The sequence below is a fragment of the Marmota flaviventris genome, chromosome 1 (genome assembly GCF_047511675.1).
Source record: "Marmota flaviventris isolate mMarFla1 chromosome 1, mMarFla1.hap1, whole genome shotgun sequence".
Classification (NCBI taxonomy): domain Eukaryota; kingdom Metazoa; phylum Chordata; class Mammalia; order Rodentia; family Sciuridae; genus Marmota; species Marmota flaviventris.
Window position 1 is genome coordinate 105,503,783 of NC_092498.1, and position 18,360 is coordinate 105,522,142.

The window sequence follows — 18,360 nt, forward strand, 5'->3', positions numbered from 1 at the left end:
TGGGATGGAGGGTGTCTCATGAACACAGACCCCTATAAATAGGCTGCAGTGCATGTAAGCAAGTTGGGCATGTGGGTCTGACCTTGCCAGGTTTATCACTGAGGATTTATATTATTATTATTACTACTACAACTACTACTGCTACTACTTGTGGTAATGGGGATTGATTGAACCCTGGACCTTGCACATATCAGGCAAGCACTCTACCACTGAGCCACAGCCCCCAGCCTATTGATTTATATTTTTAACAAAGAAGAAACAAAGAAAATTATACTGTATTATTGAATGCCTACCACTTAAATACAGTATCCCATTCAAGTTTTGAAGTGGAATGTGTTTAATTTGCTTATGAGTTTACAGGTAATTGACTGGTATGTGTTTGGATTGACGTTTCTTACCGATTTATCACTCTGTTTTCTTTTTGATAGCCCTCTGTTTCTGAGGTCCATGATCTCGAGGACATAGCTTGTGTTACATCCCTGATACAGCTCTATGTACCAAAAGCATTTCTCAAAGACAGCAGTGAGAGTGAGCTGACCTTTGCCATCCCAAAGGACACAGACAAGGCCTGCCTCAGGGAGCTCTTCCAGACCCTGGATCAGAACTTAGAGCAATTGCACTTGATGGGATATGGAATCTCAGACACCACATTGGAGGAGGTACTAAGATATGCAGAAGCTTTTGTGGCCAGTCTCCATGCAATGAAGAGACTTGGGCAGAGGGAGGGGATGGAGAACATGGTGCATTTTTATTGGTGTCAAGCACAGTGGAAGCCTATAACTGAATGTAGTCATCTGACAGGTGACTGTTATTGTGGGAATATAATATTCCTGTATTTGAGAACTTTTGTATCTTTAATCAAAGATCAGTAAATATTTATTCACTATCTTCAATAGGGAATGGTTGGCTGATTATAATTCATCACCTGGAAGTTCCTGCTTCCATACTGTGGATTTCTGTCTAGGAGCTGTGGCCTTAAACTGGGCAAACGGATCAATGCAGGAGAATCTAATATGCAAACACTGAAGAGTCCTGGCCAGCTCCCCACCTGCAAGCATCCCTTCCTCTGTGCAGGGGTTGGGACCAACCATTGGATGTGATTTCTTTATAGCATCCAGCCAACAAGAGTCAGATAGTGGGATTTCCTCCAGGAGGAAGTTGGTGTGTTGTGCAGTCCAAACAAAAATAAGCCTTGTGTGTGGTCCTTGAAGTTGGGTCTGTGTGTGAACCAAATTTGAGCTTGCATTTGACATTTCTATCAACTCTAGAAAGTGCTGCAGATTAAAGAAAAAAAAAAGAAGTACTACAAACTAGAATAAAAATTAACCTCAACAGAATTTTGGACCAGTTGCTCTACTTTATCAGATTCAGGAATAATAGTAGTGTAGTAGTGCCTGATAAGGTCTGTTTTTTAAAAAATTATTTATTTATTTATTATAATTAGGTATATATAACAGCAGGATGCATTTTGATTCATTGTATACAATTGCAGCACAATTTTTCATTTCTCTGGTTGTACACCATATAATGTCGCACTATATTACAGTCATATATACCTAGGGTAATGGTGTCCATCTCATTCCACCATCTTTCCTGCCCTCATGTCCCCAATCCCTCCCCACCCTCCCCTTTACCAAAAGTTCCTCCATTTTTCCATGTTTCCCCCCAACCTCTGTTATGGATCAGCATCCACTTATCAGAGAGAACATTCAGCCTTTGTTTTTTTTTTTTTGGTATTAGCTTATTTCGCTTAGCATGATATTCTCCAACTCTATTCATTTACCTGCAAATGCCATAATTTTATTCTCTTTTAATGCTGAGTACTATTCCATTGTGTATGTATACCACAGTTTCTTTATCCATTCATATATTGAGGGACATCTAGGTTGCTTCCACAGTTTAGCTATCATGAATTGAGCTACCATAAACATTGATGTGGCTGTGTTACGATAGTATGCTGATTTTAAGTCCTTTGGATATAGACCGAGGAGTGAGATAGCTAGATCAAATTGTGGTTCCATTCCAAGTTTTCTAAGGAATATCCATATTGCTTTCCAGAGTGGTTGCACTAATTTGAAGTCCCACCAGCAATGTATAAATGTGCCATTTCCCCCACATCCTTGCCAACACTTATTGTCGTTTGTATTCTTGATAACTGCCATTCTGAATGGAGTGAGATGAAAGCTTAGAGTAGTTTTGATTTGCATTTCTGTAATTATTAGAGATGTTGAACATTTTTTTAATATATCTGTTGATCAAATGTATATTTTCTTCAGAGAAGTGTCTGTTCAGTTCCTTGGCCTATTTATTGATTGGGTTGTTTGTTTTTTTGGTGTTAAGTTTTTTGAGTTTTTTATATGTCCTGGAGATTAGTGCTCTATCTGATGTGTGTGTGTGGCAAAAATTTACTCCCAAATGGAGGCTCTTTCTTCACCTCATTGAGTGTTTCTTTTGCAAAGAAGAAGCTTTGTAGTTTGAATCCATCCAATTTATTAATTCTTGATTTTATTTCTTGTGTTTTAGGAGTCTTGTTAAGGAAGTCGGTGCCTAATCCAACATGATAAACTTTTGGGCCTACTTTTTTCTCTATTAAGCACAAGGTCTCTGGACTAATTCCTAGGTCCTTGGTGAACTTTGAGTTGAGTTTTGTGCATGGTGAGAGATAGGGGCTTAGTTTCATTTTGTTGCATATGACTTCAGTTTTCCCAGCACATTTGTTGAAGAGGCTATCTTTTCTTCAGTGTGTTTTTGATGCCTTTGTCTAGTATGAGATAACTGTATTTATGTGGGTTTGTCTCTGTGTCCCCTATTCTGTACCATTGGTCTACATGTCTATTTTGGTGCCAATACCATGTTATTTTCGTTACTATAGCTTTGTAGGATAGTGTAAGTTCTGGTATTGTGATGCCTCCTGCTTCATTCTTCTTGCTAAGGATTGCTCTGGCTATTCTGAGTCTCTTATTTTTCCAAATGAATTTTATGATTGCCTTTTCTATTTCTACAAGGAATGATGATGGGATTTTAATTGAAATTGCATTGAATCTTTATAGCGCTTTGGGTAGTATGGCCATTTTGACAATATTAATTTTGCCTATTCAAGAGCTTGGGAGACCTTTCCATCTTCTAGGGTCTTCTTCAATTTCTTTCTTTAATGTTCTTTAGTTTTCATTGTAGAGGTCTTTCACCTCTTTGTTAATTCCCATGTATTTTATTTATTTATTGAGGATATTGTGAATGGGGTAGTTTTCCTAATTTCTCTTTCAGAGGATTCATCACTGATGTATAGAAATGCATTTGATTTATGGGTATTGATTTTACTACTAAGGTTTTTGATTAGTAATTAACACTGAGAGGCTAAACCAGTATCAGAAATTTTAAATAATTCTGAGAATTAAAACAGTTCAATTTTCAGGATGTTAAAAGCTGAACATCATTTGTGTTTTATATAGATTTAGGGGCTTACAGGCACATCACTAGGTTTGTGACTGAGGAGACGAGGCAGCCCTTTGTGTGATCAAGGAGTGTACGACAGGCCCCCTTGTCTGTGGATTTGCTTTCCCAGGTTACAGTTCCACATAATCAGCTGTGACAGAAAGAGAATATAGAAAAATAGAATATTTTGACAGGGAGAAAAATAGAACGCATAACATATTGTAGTATGTAGTTATAACTGTTCTATTTTTTATCATTGCTGTTAATCTTTTATTGTAACATTTCTAAGTTGACCTGTATCATAAGCATGTAGGTATGTATTGGGAAAAAAAAACAACAACAACAGTGCATATAGGATTCCGTATAATCCCTGGAGCTGGGCATCCACTGGGGACCTTGAAACATCCCTCATGAGTGGGGTAAATCTATTGTAGTCACACATTTTGTAGAAAGCAGCCATCACACCTTTATGTAGAATACTCTAGTTATAGAAGACTATAAAACATAAAAGTATATATAATATTATAATACACTTTTATACTTAGATATATATTTTATTCCCTCAAAACTTGTAGCTGCTAATTTTTCCTCTTTTTAAGGTTGCAGAAATTGAGGCTCAAAGAGGCTAATTTTTCTTAACCCCAAATCACACTGTTCTAAGTGGCGGAGCTGCACTTGAACCTAGGCTTTCTACTAATGAGTCATATTTTCTGAACATTCCTGGCTTTTGTGGGTGATGCTCTCTACTCCAAGGATCATCAAAGTTGAGCATTCATTCCCACTGCCTCCATTATGCCTTTTTTGATAGAGCAAGTTGTGGCACACAGAGTCAAACAAAAAGCAGCCTAATACGCACACATGATGGGTATGAGCTGTTCCCTATACCAAAACTTGCAGAGCCATTATGTCCTTTGTGGCAGGGTTACTATGTCCTACTTTTGTTCCTCAAGTCTTGATACGAATGCTACCTCCACAAAATGCTGAAAGGCTGGACTCCCCAGCCTTATCTGGGTCCTATCCCCTCCCTCTCTTGCTGTAGGCCTGGTATGTTCTCTTGCCATCTCTGACTCTCCCATGAAAGTTGAGCTCTGGCTGTGCTCACTCTCACGCTTGTGGTACCCAGTGCAGTTCTTGGCACTTGTGGTTGCTTAATAAATAGTTATTGAAGGAATGATGTGCAGGGCATTTCCAAAGACACATCCGGCTTCTGAGAGTAATTATTGTCCCAAAAGCATAAACTTTGGCCTAGACACTCCTAAATCCAGATCTTTCTACCTCCTAGCTCTAGGGCCTTGGATGAATCACTCAGGTCTTGTGAGTGTTTGTTTTTTTGATTTTTAAAATGGAAAAAAAAATCAAAACAGTTTAAATTGTTGTTACAAAGATGAATAAAGACATATGCTTGGATGGTCAAAATGGTCAAAAATGTTAATGGTTCTTACCTATAATGGAGTGGCATGTGAAATTGTTGCCATTAACTTTGGAGGGACAATGGAATTAAATCATACCTATTCTACGAAAAGACACGTTTATCTTCATGGGCTGTTGACAGATAGCAGTCTTCCCTGTGCCAAAGTAGAAGACCCAAGAATTTCCCAAGTCCCCTTTTCCCTGAACACTTGCATCAGGATAGGTGTGAAGTCCCCCATGGATATAGGTTTTCAGACCTGCAGCTCATTAAGTGCTATACATGCACATGAGTGTTAGAAAATTATCACTGCCTCTGAAGCATGCACAAAGCGGTAGCTTTCTCTTGCTGGGACCAATATACCTGACATGAGCAAATTAAAAGAAGACAGATTGGTTTTGGCTCATGTTTTTAGTCTGTGGTTGGCCAGCTCCGTTGCTTTGATTCTGAGAGGAAGCAGAACATCAAAAAAATGAAGGGTGTGGTAGAGGAAAACTTCTAGGCTCATAGTGATCAGGAAAGTGTGCATGATGGGGCGTGGATAGAGGGGGGGCAGGCACACCTGGGACAAGATCCAGTCTCAAAGGGCACACCTCCAGTAAGCCATTTCCTCCAACTGTGCCCCACCTGCCTACAGTTTCCACCTCCTCTAGGCCATCCATTCAGCTATCAATTAACTAATAATTCTTCGACAGTTTCAGACCCTCGTGATCCAATCATTTCCCCAAAGCCCTATTTCTAAACTTTGCTGCGTTACAGACCAGATCCAAACCATAACATAAAAAGACCAAATATTAGACCAGAAAGCTAGTAACTTAGTTGTGAACATTAAACCAGCATGAGTCAGTTTCCCTGAGCCATAAAGAAATGCCATCTTTGAGAGTTGTTGCACCATCCTGAGTTATTTCACCATTTCCTTGAAAAGGAAAATTAAAATAATTTATTTTGGATTGTAAGGAGACTCAGTTATTGTTGAAAAAGCTCAGACTTGTTCGTGTCTGTCTTTGTAGCCACTGGGCTCATCAGGTGGTTTCCTGATTGTATGGTGTTATTTTGTGTGTGGATTGTTCGTATTTCCTGCTTTCACAGACACTCAGTGCAGAGCATAACTTGTGAGAATATGGGTCAAGGTGTTTTTGGGTGAAGCACACTTATTAATGAAATAATGCATCCACCTTCAATAGAGTTATATTTACTTATTTATAGTTATACTTGTGTGTTAGGAAGAACGAGTGTTCCCTTTAAGTGACATTTTATCTGTTGCTAAAAAAATAAGAAACCCCAGGAATCCTTTTAGTATTTATCATTAAGAAGACTGAAATTTTGTGGAATGCTTGGCTTGAATATTTATGAATTTTAACATTACAGAAAAAAACAACAAAACCAACCTACAAAGAAGGTCTGTTTCTTCTGGGCGGATGCTTTGTTCTTAAATGTTTTGTTAATTTTTGAGGTTATATGTCCAACAATGCTATCAAGGAGAAGCCTCAGAAATATTCCTAATATTATTGAGAGGCTTATTCCCAACTTTAGTATATATAAATGAGACAGTTCAATGTTCTTTTCCCCACCTGCTTCTCTCTTTTTCTTTTTAATTATTAGTTCTGGTTGGGTTTTACATCTGAGATGAAAGTAAAGAGCTGCAGGAATAAGAAAAGTCAGCCCTGCTGTTTCCACGTTAGCTTTGCTTGTGTACATCATATGGTCTGCAAAAACCTTGCTAATCCTTCATTAGCATTATTTTAGTAAAAACTAGATAAATCAGTTGAAAAAACCTACTCAACCCGGCTACAGAAAGCTGCTCCCTGTTGGAACTGGAAGCTGAGGAGGATGCCAGTGGCCACCCATGCCTGCCATTTTAAGAATTATATGCTTCTTATAGAATCTACTTAGAAATTGGAACTGAGGTTTCCATGTTTCCCTTGTATGTCCCCCCTGGGGCAATGCAGACCCCTTACAAGAGCCCAATCTGGACACATTCTGAGGGACAGTACCCATCAATGCTCTCTGTGTTGGCCTTGAGGTTGGGGGCTCCCAGTACCAGCCCAGAACTCAGAACATTGAGACTGGAGTTCTGATCCACACTATCACTTATGCATGGTCTCTCTATGGAACAACCTTGCCACATATAGTGCCCTTGATTGTAAACTGGGAATCATTAAGAGAGCCACAAATGGGGTTGATGGAAGTCTTAGCATGGTGCATGACACATAGGCAGATGCTATTCCTTCAATTCACAGGGCATCATAATCAGTTTTCTATTATTGTAACAAAATACCTGAGGCTGAGTATCATAAGAGGAAAGAGGTTTATAAAGCTTAAATTAATGAAAGTCCAAGATTGGGTAGAATCACCTTGTTGAGTCTCGTGAAAGACCTATTGACTATATCATAAAATTGGCAGATGGAATCGTGGAGGAGAGGGTAGGGAAAAGCTGGGTTCACTCTTTTATAGCAGTCTATTTTCTCAGGAACCAATCTCTGAGACCCAACCCATTCTTTGCAACCATTATCAATTTCATGGTGAAGGTGCTTGTGACCAATCACATCTGATAGACCTCGCCTCTTAAAGGTTCCACTACCTTTCAATACCACCACACTGGGGACCAGGACTCCCACACATGAACCTTAGGGAGACACACTCAAACCATATGCAAATCCTTGCACAGAAAATCAAGGGAGATATCCCAAGAGTAGCCACTAAACTGAGACAGCCCCCAAGGCCTTGGTCTGCCCTGCACAGCAAGCACCTCTACAATGGAGGAGAATCCTGCTCAGGGGCTCTCACACAGGAGTGCAAAATCTTAGGAGCTGGAACCTTGCTCTGTTTTCTGGGCTATTCCCTCTTTCCATCCCCTGGCTTCTGCTTTGCTTTTTTATTCACCAGATTTCATGCCTACCTTCTCCTGGTTCAACGATAACTTCTCCCAACGTCTGTTCTCTTCCTCATTCTCCTTCCTGGATAGCTGTGGCCTATTAAAAACTTCTTGTACTGTCAGTCCTGCCATGCCCAGAGATTTAAACCAGATTTGAAATCTCTGTGTATATATCATTTTTGACAGGAGTTACCCAATCAACAATATTTCTCTTAAGCAGTTTCCATTTTCCTGGCAACCATTTCTATAAAGGACTCAGTTCTACAGTTGCTCACTTTCCTCTTGTAGGGGTACTTAGGTTATTTCCTGTTTTCTGATTTTACCAATAAGTTGGTGCAAAAATTATATACAGGGTCCACCACCATCTCTGTGGATCAATTCCCCAAAGTTACTGGGTCCATGGATATAAACCTAAAGTCCTGCCTGTGATGGTGTCAAATAACTGATTTCAAAAACTATCATACACATTTGTGCCCCTGTATGCTTTTGACCATCTGTCTCAATCTTTTCATCATTTCAAAACAAAACCAATGCCTCTCACTCACATGTAAGATTTCCTAACTGACCCCTTTCCTGGTCTCTTCATGTGCAGTGGAAGGGGGCTGGGAATCAGAGTGAGGATATTGACTGTAGTGATGTGATGAACTTGGATATCCTAGGCTGGAGTTTCATTATTTTTTAAATTTATTTTTTAAAGCACTTTTAGAATTATAGCAAAATTGAGCAGAAAGTACAAAAGGTTCCCATTTAACTATCCCTCATTAACCCTCACCCAGCTTCTCCCACTATCAATCTTCCCCACAAAATGATACATTTGATACAATTGGTGAACCCACATTGACACATCACCATCAGCCAGAGCCGGTACTTTACCTTAGGTTACCTTAGGATTGCACATTCTATGGCTTTGGACAAGTGTATAATGACATCTTTTAATATTACAGCATCATACAGAGAGTTTTCACTGTCCTAAAACTCTTTGTGTTTTGATTTTTCATTCCTCTCCTCCACCAAACCTCTTGCTAGCCCTGATCTTTTTAATGTCTCCATACTTTCACCTTTTCCAGGGTGTCAGAGTTGGGAAGCAGGCAGTATATAGCCTTTTCAGATTGGTTTCTTTCATTTAATAACATGCATTTCACTTTCCTCTATGACTTTTAATGGTCTGATAGCTCATTTCTTTTAAGTGCTGAACGGTATTCCATATTCTGGATGAACCACAGATTATCCACTCACCGACTGAAGAACAAACACCTTGTTTGCTTCCCAAGTTTTGACAATGATGAATAAAGCTACTTTAAACATCTGTGTGCAGGGTTTTGTGTAGACATAAAATTTTAACTCATTTGGGTAAATACCCAGGACTGCAATTACTGAGGCATGTAGTGCGAGTATGATAGTGTTGTAAGAAACAACCAGATTGTCCTCCAAAGTGTCTTTAGCATTTTGCGTTCCCACCACAAATGAAGGAGAGTGCCTGTTTCTCCCCATCCTCTCTCTCCAGCATTCAGTGTTGTCAGTCCTCTGATTTTAGCTGTTCTGATGGTCAAGTGGTGGGATCACACTGTTGTTTTAATTTGCATTTTCATGATGACATATGATGTGGAGTATCTTTTTATATGCTTAGTTTCCATCTGTACACCTTCTTTAGTGAGGTGTCTGTTATGGTCTTTGGCCAAAAATTTAATGGTGTTATTTGTTTTGATATTGTTGACACTTAACAGTTGTTTGTTTCTTGGTTTTTTTTTTTTTTTTTTTTTGAGGTAGGGGTGGTACCGGGGATTGAACTCAGGGGCACTTGGCCACTGGACCACATCTCCAGCCCTATTTTTATTTAGAGACAGGGTCTCACTGAGTTGCTTAGTGCCTAATTTTTGCTGAGGTTGGCTTTGAACTCACAATGCTTCTGCCTCAGCCTTCCGAGCCACTAGGATTCCAGGGGTGTGCCACCACATTTGGCAAGTTCTTTGTTAACTTAATTTTTCTTGCCTCTAAAACAGGAATATCTTCCCTAACTTCCACATAAATGTTTTGCTTGTGTCAAATAATCTAATAATTATTTGCTTGTGTCAAATAATCATAACAATGATTTCAGACTGTACATTGCAAGGTAGTACACAAAGATGAGAACATATCAATATTTCACCACTATTTGGATCTATAATGCATGTGCAGTGATCTATTCTGTGATCAAACCTTGCTGTATTTTAATCTCTCTGTATTTCTAATGTTGCATCAGGTTTTCCATTAGAACATAACTTCTAAAAGATTCATTTTATCCTATATTTCTTACAAATTTCTATTTCTGTTTAGTATTCATTTTCTTCTCCAACATTATCAGTATTTATACTTTATTCATCCATGTTCCTTTTGAAAAAAAAATTTAATTCTCCTCCTCTTTGTGCTCTGTTTCTTAAAAATAAATATTTATTTAATTCCACACAGTAAAATCTATTCCATGAGTCTGATAAATGCATAAAGCTATGAAACAATCCCCACAATTAAAATACAGAGCGGTTTAATTCCCACGACCATTTCTACTTCTTAAAAGAATTCATGCAGCTTGCCTCTGCAGGTGGATTTTTCTTTGACCAGGATGCACACTCTTGATGTGTCACCCCAATAACAAATCCAACTAGCAGCCATAGAATGAGTTGCTCAATTTCTTTGGAGGTGTAATACGTGTTTCTCAGTTTCTTTTAGAAATTTCCACCTTCTACATTTAGTACGTGCTTTGTACATAATAGGCCCTAAATAAATATTGATTTATGAGATCCTGTATATCTTTCTTTTTCTCCCTTTCCACACACAGATGTTAAAAAAAAAAAAAAAGAAGAAGAAGAAGAAGAAGGTACTTGTCTTCAGTGCATCAACAGGCAAAGGATTTGGACTACATAATATATATAGATTTAACAAATTGTGATATTATAGTATATTTGGATCTGCTTGAGAAACATATCTTAAATTGGAAAAAGATTAAGTGCCTTTCAAGAATTTTCTTTTGTTTCGTGTAACCTATAAAATGTCTATCTCAATCAGTTGCCTCTCTTCACACTTGGTGACCACTGACTTTGCCTGCTTGTGTCTGCCATTGACCCACAGTTGGCGCGGCTGGTCCAGAACCCTGCCTGTTTTTCCTTTGTTCATCTGCATTTTGTCTGATGACTTTCCTGGAGTGGGGAGGACCTGCCAAGTAACTCTCCTGACTCTCTCTCTCTCTCTATGCAGTTAGAAAACAGATTTCAGTTTTAAAGTACAACGAATTTCATATCATAGTCTCTAAATATACCCACAAGCTATGAAAGTTGAGATTTGATATTGGAGCGTGCCTCAATTTTATAAAGGCATTAGCACTTTCTACTCCAGTGCTTGGAGCTAAGGAGAATGCTGGCAAGGAATGAGGTTCAATCTGTGTGGGACGGGGAACCACGGAGACCTGGAGAGTGTGGCTATGCATATAGAGTCCTTTTCAGAAATCTCCAAAGACAAGTTTTTTTTTTTTTTTTTTTTTTGAATCATGTAAATATAGCAAATTTTAGAAGTATATGTTAATTAATTTTGAAGTTTGAGTAATATGCTAAATGGTCAGATTGCCTGTGAGAGATGGGCAGTTTCTTCCCATCCAGGTTGCTTGGTGAGTGGGTTCTCTTTACAGCACTGTCAAGAGGGCTGTAGATGTTCCTTGGGTGTGTGACTCAGTGGTCCCCATTGCACATAGCATTTAGAGATGGACTTTGGATGAAAACCAGGTTTAGAATAGAGTTTGATCTGTTTTTAAATTTTTTTCCTTACTTTTGGGGAACAAAAAGAACAAAGTTTTTCTACTCAGTTCACCCATTCAAATGTCATTTGTGTCATGCCTTTAAGAGCAAAGCTGAGATCCAGGATCATGATCTGTGCCTGGCTGTATCCTCCTGAGTCACTATGAGTCTGCAAACACTTCTCATTACTTGACTTCTGTTACCTCAATATTTTTCAACACTGCAGAGCCATGATTTTTGCACAGTGAACTTCAATTCAGGTTTGCCTTATTTCCTTGGGTCAGGCTGTGCATTTTTGTCAGGAATATTGTAGGAGTGATGTGTGTTTCCTTGCTCCCGATGGCTTGGCCTGTGGTGCTGGTGAGGAGACCTATGATCACCCAGGTGAGGCGATGTCTGCAGGCTTCACTTGAAGTTTAATTTCCTTTCTTCTTTATTATTTTTTGAAGAAACATTTAAGATTCTCTAAATTCGACTTTTTTTTTCACCCACCAGTTTCCACATCCATTGATATTCCTTGCCCAAATTAATTATTATTATGGCATTTTCCACATGGTGATTTTTGTAATTCTATCATTCATTCCACATGTTTCATTCAGTTGGCATTATCTGGAGGATGAACTGTCTCTTTATTGCATTACTTATGTATATCAGTAGCAACTCACAGCTGTTTATTTTAATCAATGAGCTACGGTTCATTATGATGATTATTTATTTCAATGATCATATCCCAGCAGGTTTAGGAATGGGAACTCCATAACTCTGGCTTCTATGCCTTATAATACGTCCCCCATTTCTTCTTTGAAAAATTTCTTACTTTCTGCTAGAACAAGATGCTCTAAGATCACTCTGAGCCTTCCAGCCCTGGCACCAGAATCAGCCATTTCTCCAAGAACTCCTAGCTGCTCTGTATGCACATGGCAACTGGGGATTGCTAGTGGGTTCTCACTTGGATTAAGTGAGAGCATCATATCTTTATTTGCTTCTTATTCTACCTAAATATGGAAAACCCCAAGCTCAATTTCAACCCAGTAACACAGCATCCACTCAGAATTTCCTCTTTCCTTATTTGTTAGAGACTTGACTCTATCATTTTCAATGTTCCTGAACCTGCTCTGTTCTCCTGTATGCAGCCAAACGCTCTACAGTGCTGTGCTGCCTGTGGCCCTCCTGTGGGAACCTGCCCAACTACCAACTCACTTTATGCTGGTCCCATTTACTAATCTTGTGCTTCTTTCACGGGGGGGGGGGGGGGGAGGGAGGAAGGACAGAGAGATGGAGAAAAGAAGAAAAGAAAGCATATCCTAGCTTTATGGAGAAATTGTTTTCTACTTCTCTTGGTGATATACTACTTTTTTTTTGTTAAAAAAAACACATTATATTTAATATTTTGAGGATGCTTAATTTTGGGGACTTAGGATTTTTTTTTTAATTTAAAACAGCCTCAAAGTTCAGTATTTTTGACAGCCTGGTGTCTTCTAAACACCGAGCTATCCATCCCTCAGGCTGGAAAGCTGGGGCCCATCCTTGCATTGTCCATTTATAAAGATGCATTGTGGAATGTTGTAGAGCCCAAGTCTGACCTAGAGTTGACTTTTTTACATCTTATCTGATTTGTTTCCCACACCTGTGCAGACTGAATCCAAGATGGTAATGAGTTGCCTAAGATCAGAAACTAGAATTTAATTGTGTTGGACTCCACAATTTTCCACTCTACCTACTGTGTCAGTAGCATGAACCTTGAAATGGGAAGATACTCCTGAGTTATCTGGGTTGCCTGATGTGATCAAATGATCTTACTAATAAGTAAGAGGAATGTGGGATGCTCAGATAGGCAAAAGATGATGTCATCACGGAGCAGTTTCTGAGTGATGAGCTTATAAGATGAGGGTGGCCACAAGTCGAAGAATACAGGTGGCCACTAGAAGCTGGAAAAGGGAGGAGGGAGTATCCTCCCTTAATTTTAGTTCAGGAAGGCCCATTTATATTGTCATAAGTCAGCATGTTGTGCTGATGTGTTATGGCCACAATAGGAAACTCATACGCATTGCTATATAGTAATACAATCTTGTTATTGCACCGTTGCATTGTGTAGCATAACAAGAAACAATCTGCTAAGAGTCCTGTATTTGGAGACTGGAGGTACCTTTCATGTTTATCATCTAAGTTCTTCACATGGTGCCATCGTTTTCTTTTGAAAAACAAAAGCAGAAACAAGCAAGAAAACCTATCACTTTGGGGAAACTAAAAGAATACAGTCTTTGTTACATTCTGGCTAAAGTTTGGAAATTCTTCTGTTAATGCCATCACTCAATTGGACTCTGTAATTTCTAGTCTCTCATTTTCTCACAGAAGTTTTGTCAACTTCGTCAACTTCTCCGGCATCTAAGCCAAAAGGCACCTTGTGCTGACCATCTCCAGGATATAGTCCATCATACTGACACTTTAAATGTGGATCACATCTAGGGTCTAACACTATTTGACAATAACTTTTAAACAGAGAATATAGAAGGATTAACCACTACACTCCAGTCTGAGGGATTGATAGCACATCAGGGTTGAGATGACACTGGGCCATCATAGATACTTAGACCCTAAAGCTCTTTTAAATTAAGAAGACAAAGTTCCCAGATGAAGAATCCCCAGAGTGTTGAATTTATTGTCCCCTGAGGAGAAAGAGCAGAAATCTCATAGGCACTGAATTTAAAGCTATATTTTAGATAAGATCAAAAACAACTTTCTTGTCCTTTTTATAAAAGAGGCAGGCATCGTTTTTATTTGGTCCATGTGAGTTGGTCTAAGGTCTCAATTCAATTCAAAGTGAGAAAAATGCATACAAGGAGGAGGAAGATGTGTATATGCATAATATCAATTTATATCAAGCACACAAATACAAGTTCTTCTTAAACTGTGGGAAATGTGGCTGAGATTTTATACTTTTACCCTGCTTTCAAATAGCTTCCTATGGATTTGCCAAAGCTATCTTTTTGGAAGAAAGATTTGTGTTGGAAGGCCTTTCACATTCTTAATGGGAGTTTTTTTTTTTTTTTTGTCTTTTTTTTTGCAAAAAAATTTTACACCTCTTTATAATTGTACAAATGAAACAAAACATGTTATCCTGCTTTGACTGTCTAAACAGTCTTTTGAGAAGATTTAGCCTTTAAATATGATAAAGATGTAAAGTTTTTACTAGAAGATATTTATCAGATAGTAAAGAAAATATTAATGTTATAATGTGAACCTTCCATTTTCCAAACTCAGTGGAATGTTCAGAATCTTTTTAAACATCATCCATTACATCCCTGGTAATGTTTTATTCTGGGTGTTAGGGTTCCATGAGACATTTACCAGTAGCAGTTTCACAGTATCTGTCTGAGTGCTTTCATTTAGCATGAGAATTACAGCTAAAAGAATACATACTATCTGCTAGGAAGAGCTCATATTTTTGACTACAGCGATCAGTATCATATTGTTTTTGATAAATGTGACCTTTATCAACTCTGTTTGTTGGGCTTCTTTTGACGGTTTCTTTCATTTCTTAGAGACTTCTGGTTAATGTGCCTATAGTTAAGGTGATTGAACACTAGATGGCACTCATTACATTCTTATTTTCTTAGATATGCTCTTCACCTTTCACATGCCAAATTGAAGAAATTCTGACACAAGGTAACTGAATTCTTAGTGTTGTCTTATATTAGGCTCACATCCTCCACTGATCTGTGAAATTATTGAGAACAAGAACTCTGCTCTTTGTTTCTTCTTTCGACACACACATATATGTACCTGTGACACACATTTCAGACACATTCACTCACGATGGCACAGAGCCTTTTTCATGAGAACAGGAAGAGATGGAAAATTCAAAAAAAGGATTGGTAAAGATTTTTTTTAAATGCATCTTTTATTGTCAAAAAATGCTTATAATATTCACTTGTACATGTGACCATTAAATAAAAATTCCATTTAGAATGAAATAAGAAGGAAAATTCTTCTTCAGTGAATAATTCTTGACTCATACTACTTCTGTTGTTTATAATTTCAGTTCTTTATAAAAGCACTAGTGCCATCATCTAATTAAGTGGTGATAACAATAGTTGTCTCACTGGATTGATTTCATGATGAAGTATGCATATATCATGAACATTCTCTGGATACACTTAGAACCAGACATTGCCCGTTTCTTGTATGCCAGGAGTGGTTCTTACCACTCTCCCTGTGAATGCATTTTTTACTATTTACAATAATCCTGTAATGTGTATCATCTTATTATCACTTACCATGCTGGGAAACTAAGTCACAAAGTGGTAAAATAATTTGTTCAAGGCCACATGGCTGGCACACACTCAGAATGTTGTTATGAATCATCATCGTCCTTATTATTTGCAGTGGTTGTGAGGTTTGCAGTCTTTCCTGGAGGTGTTATTGGGAAAAGGAAAAGAGTGTTATCTTTCAGATGAAGGTAACTGCATCTGATCTAATGAAATCTCCTGACCTTCACCATTGTTGTGGATGCAGGTTTTGCTCAGTAGGATTCCATCCAAACTAATTAACCACATGCAGAGAGGTTGTATGCCTCTCTCTACAGGCTTGCTTGCTCTCTGCTGCTTCTCTCTGGGGCCCTTCCTTTGTTATCCCCTGTGGACTGGGGGCTTCTCAGTAATAAACAGAGACAGTCATGCCTTTTGGCTTATTTAATGGAATCAGAATGATGATGATATTTACAGAAATCAGAAATTCAGGGAGGGTATGGACACATTGAGTGTGAGGTACCTGCTGATGGTCAATGGAACTGTACCCCTTGAAGTGGGTCCAGGGCCATGAGCTCAGATATTTTGGATGTATACACAATTAGGAGGGATGGAAGCACATGCACAGATGACCCCAAAGGAGACATGCCTCACTTGGTGTATGACCCATAGAAGATGTTCCTTAAATCTTGGCTAAAGACATGAATGATAGGATAGCTACTACCTGGTTCCAGAGTCTGTAACCAAGTCCTTTACAATCAGCTTCTACTGAACTTGCACTACTGTTGTCATTAGGCCTTTTTACAGACAAGACAGTCCACACTGTTAGTTGGTGAGGTGGTGCAAATGTTGCCAACAGTGGAGCCTCAGTCCTTGACCACAGGGCTGCACTGCTGCAGGGCGGAGGCTCTTTCGACTTCTGTGCATGGACCAAAGTGCCCTCTTCTTGCACTCTGCCCAATATGTGTGTTAGGGATTCTCTCTTCATCTTTTCATAAATCCCTGCCAGGTCTCTTGGTGCAGTTCAAAAGCCTCAGTGTCCCCAGCCCACCACATCCCCCTTTGTTTTAGCTACACTCTTGCTTCTTCATCATGCTCTTGTTGCTTTGGATCTGAACACACAGATCCCAACACACAGTTGGGCTTCTGCTTCCACTGCTAACTACTCATTGACTTCAAACAAGTTACTTAAATTAACTGCTGTAGTGAAATGGCACATGGAGAGCATACTTTCAGTGGGGAGAGCATACTTTCAGTGGGGATTTTTTGCCATTTACTCTAAATAAATTGTGAATGATTTAAATTGTGACTTCACATTTATTGTCTGATTCACCTGTGAATTTCTAAGATGCTGGCACAGTGAGTCACAAATTTGATTTGAATTGGATATATCCTATTACTGATTTCCCTCCCTCCCTCCCTCCCTCTGCCTTCTGCTGTTTGTGATTTGACCAGCTTCTGCCAGCATGTATGGGTCCTGAGGTTCAAGGTCAAGTTACATTCATCTTTGCATATTATGAGCAGTCTATTGACCAACCTGCTGAGAACCAGGTGGCCTTCAATTTATACCAATTAAATGAAATATGGAGTATGTTTGATGGATGCTGTTGTTATGACCTCATTGGGTGGTTGAGGCAAAATAAATGTAATGTGGGGAGAATCATAAAACATGCATCTTTCTTTTTTCTTTTCTTTTTTTTCAAAAAGGTGTTTTTGATGCTTTTGCAAGACTCCAGTAAGAAATCTCATATTGCTCCAGGGACCCACTTACAGCCTCAGAACCAGAGATCCACTGGACCTTCTTCTGCGTATTGTAAGTGAAGAGTGGTGTTTTTTTTTTTTTGTTTTTTTTTTTGGCTTATTTGTTTATTTAGTTATTTATTTTATTTTATATTTCAGTTAGAAGAACGATGCCTTTGACCTTACATACCATCCTTTGTTTGAAAATTGGAGTAACCAGAGCCTATGGGACTAGATAGTGAGGGGGACTTAAGTGAATAGAGGTCAAACATTAAAAGCTTAGAGTTTTGTCTGATTTGAAACCGACAACTGTGTGTTTATGAGGCTATTTGATCTTTTCTGCAGACCTTATATCAGAAATTTCTCAGTATATACGGTTAGAATAGGAACACTGTTCATCTTGCTTTACCTTCATGACAAATTGACCAATGCAGTCTGTATTTGTGGCAGGCCTATGTGTGCAGGAACTTTGTGGGTAATGGGTTTAAGAAACTACAGATGTGTGCTTTGTGTTCATGGAGAGTGTCCACTTCAGATAAAAATGGTTCTCACTTTTGTTTGCAGACTTCCTTATATATAGGTCTTAAGGATGACTGGACAGAATCAAGATTTGGTTTCTAAGCGTGAGACTGTAGTTCTGATTCAACCCAATTCCAAGCATACTTATTAGCAACAAGTTACCAAAGAGGACAGGGCTCTAGGAACTGGAAAGTTAAAAGACTTGGAGCCTCTCTTTAAAGACATCAGACATGGGATACAGATCCATGAATAATTCACTGGAATAAGTATGTTAAAATGTTTTTATCCTGGTGCATTGCACATACCTATAATCCCAGCAGCTGGAGAAGCTGAGGCAGGTAGATGCAAGTTCAAAGCCAGCCTCAGCAATTTAGCAAG

General features: G+C 38.7%; 1 protein-coding gene across 1 annotated transcript in view; it reads left to right on the plus strand.

Annotated features, from left to right (window-relative positions):
- Abca13 (ATP binding cassette subfamily A member 13) overlaps nt 1-18,360 on the plus strand; it is a 437,088-nt gene that overhangs the window by 219,882 nt on the left and 198,846 nt on the right. The window contains exons 42-43 of the mRNA XM_071608614.1: nt 429-659; nt 17,431-17,536. Of these exons, the coding sequence (XP_071464715.1) occupies nt 429-659; nt 17,431-17,536 (337 nt within the window). The remainder of the gene's footprint in view (nt 1-428; nt 660-17,430; nt 17,537-18,360) is intronic.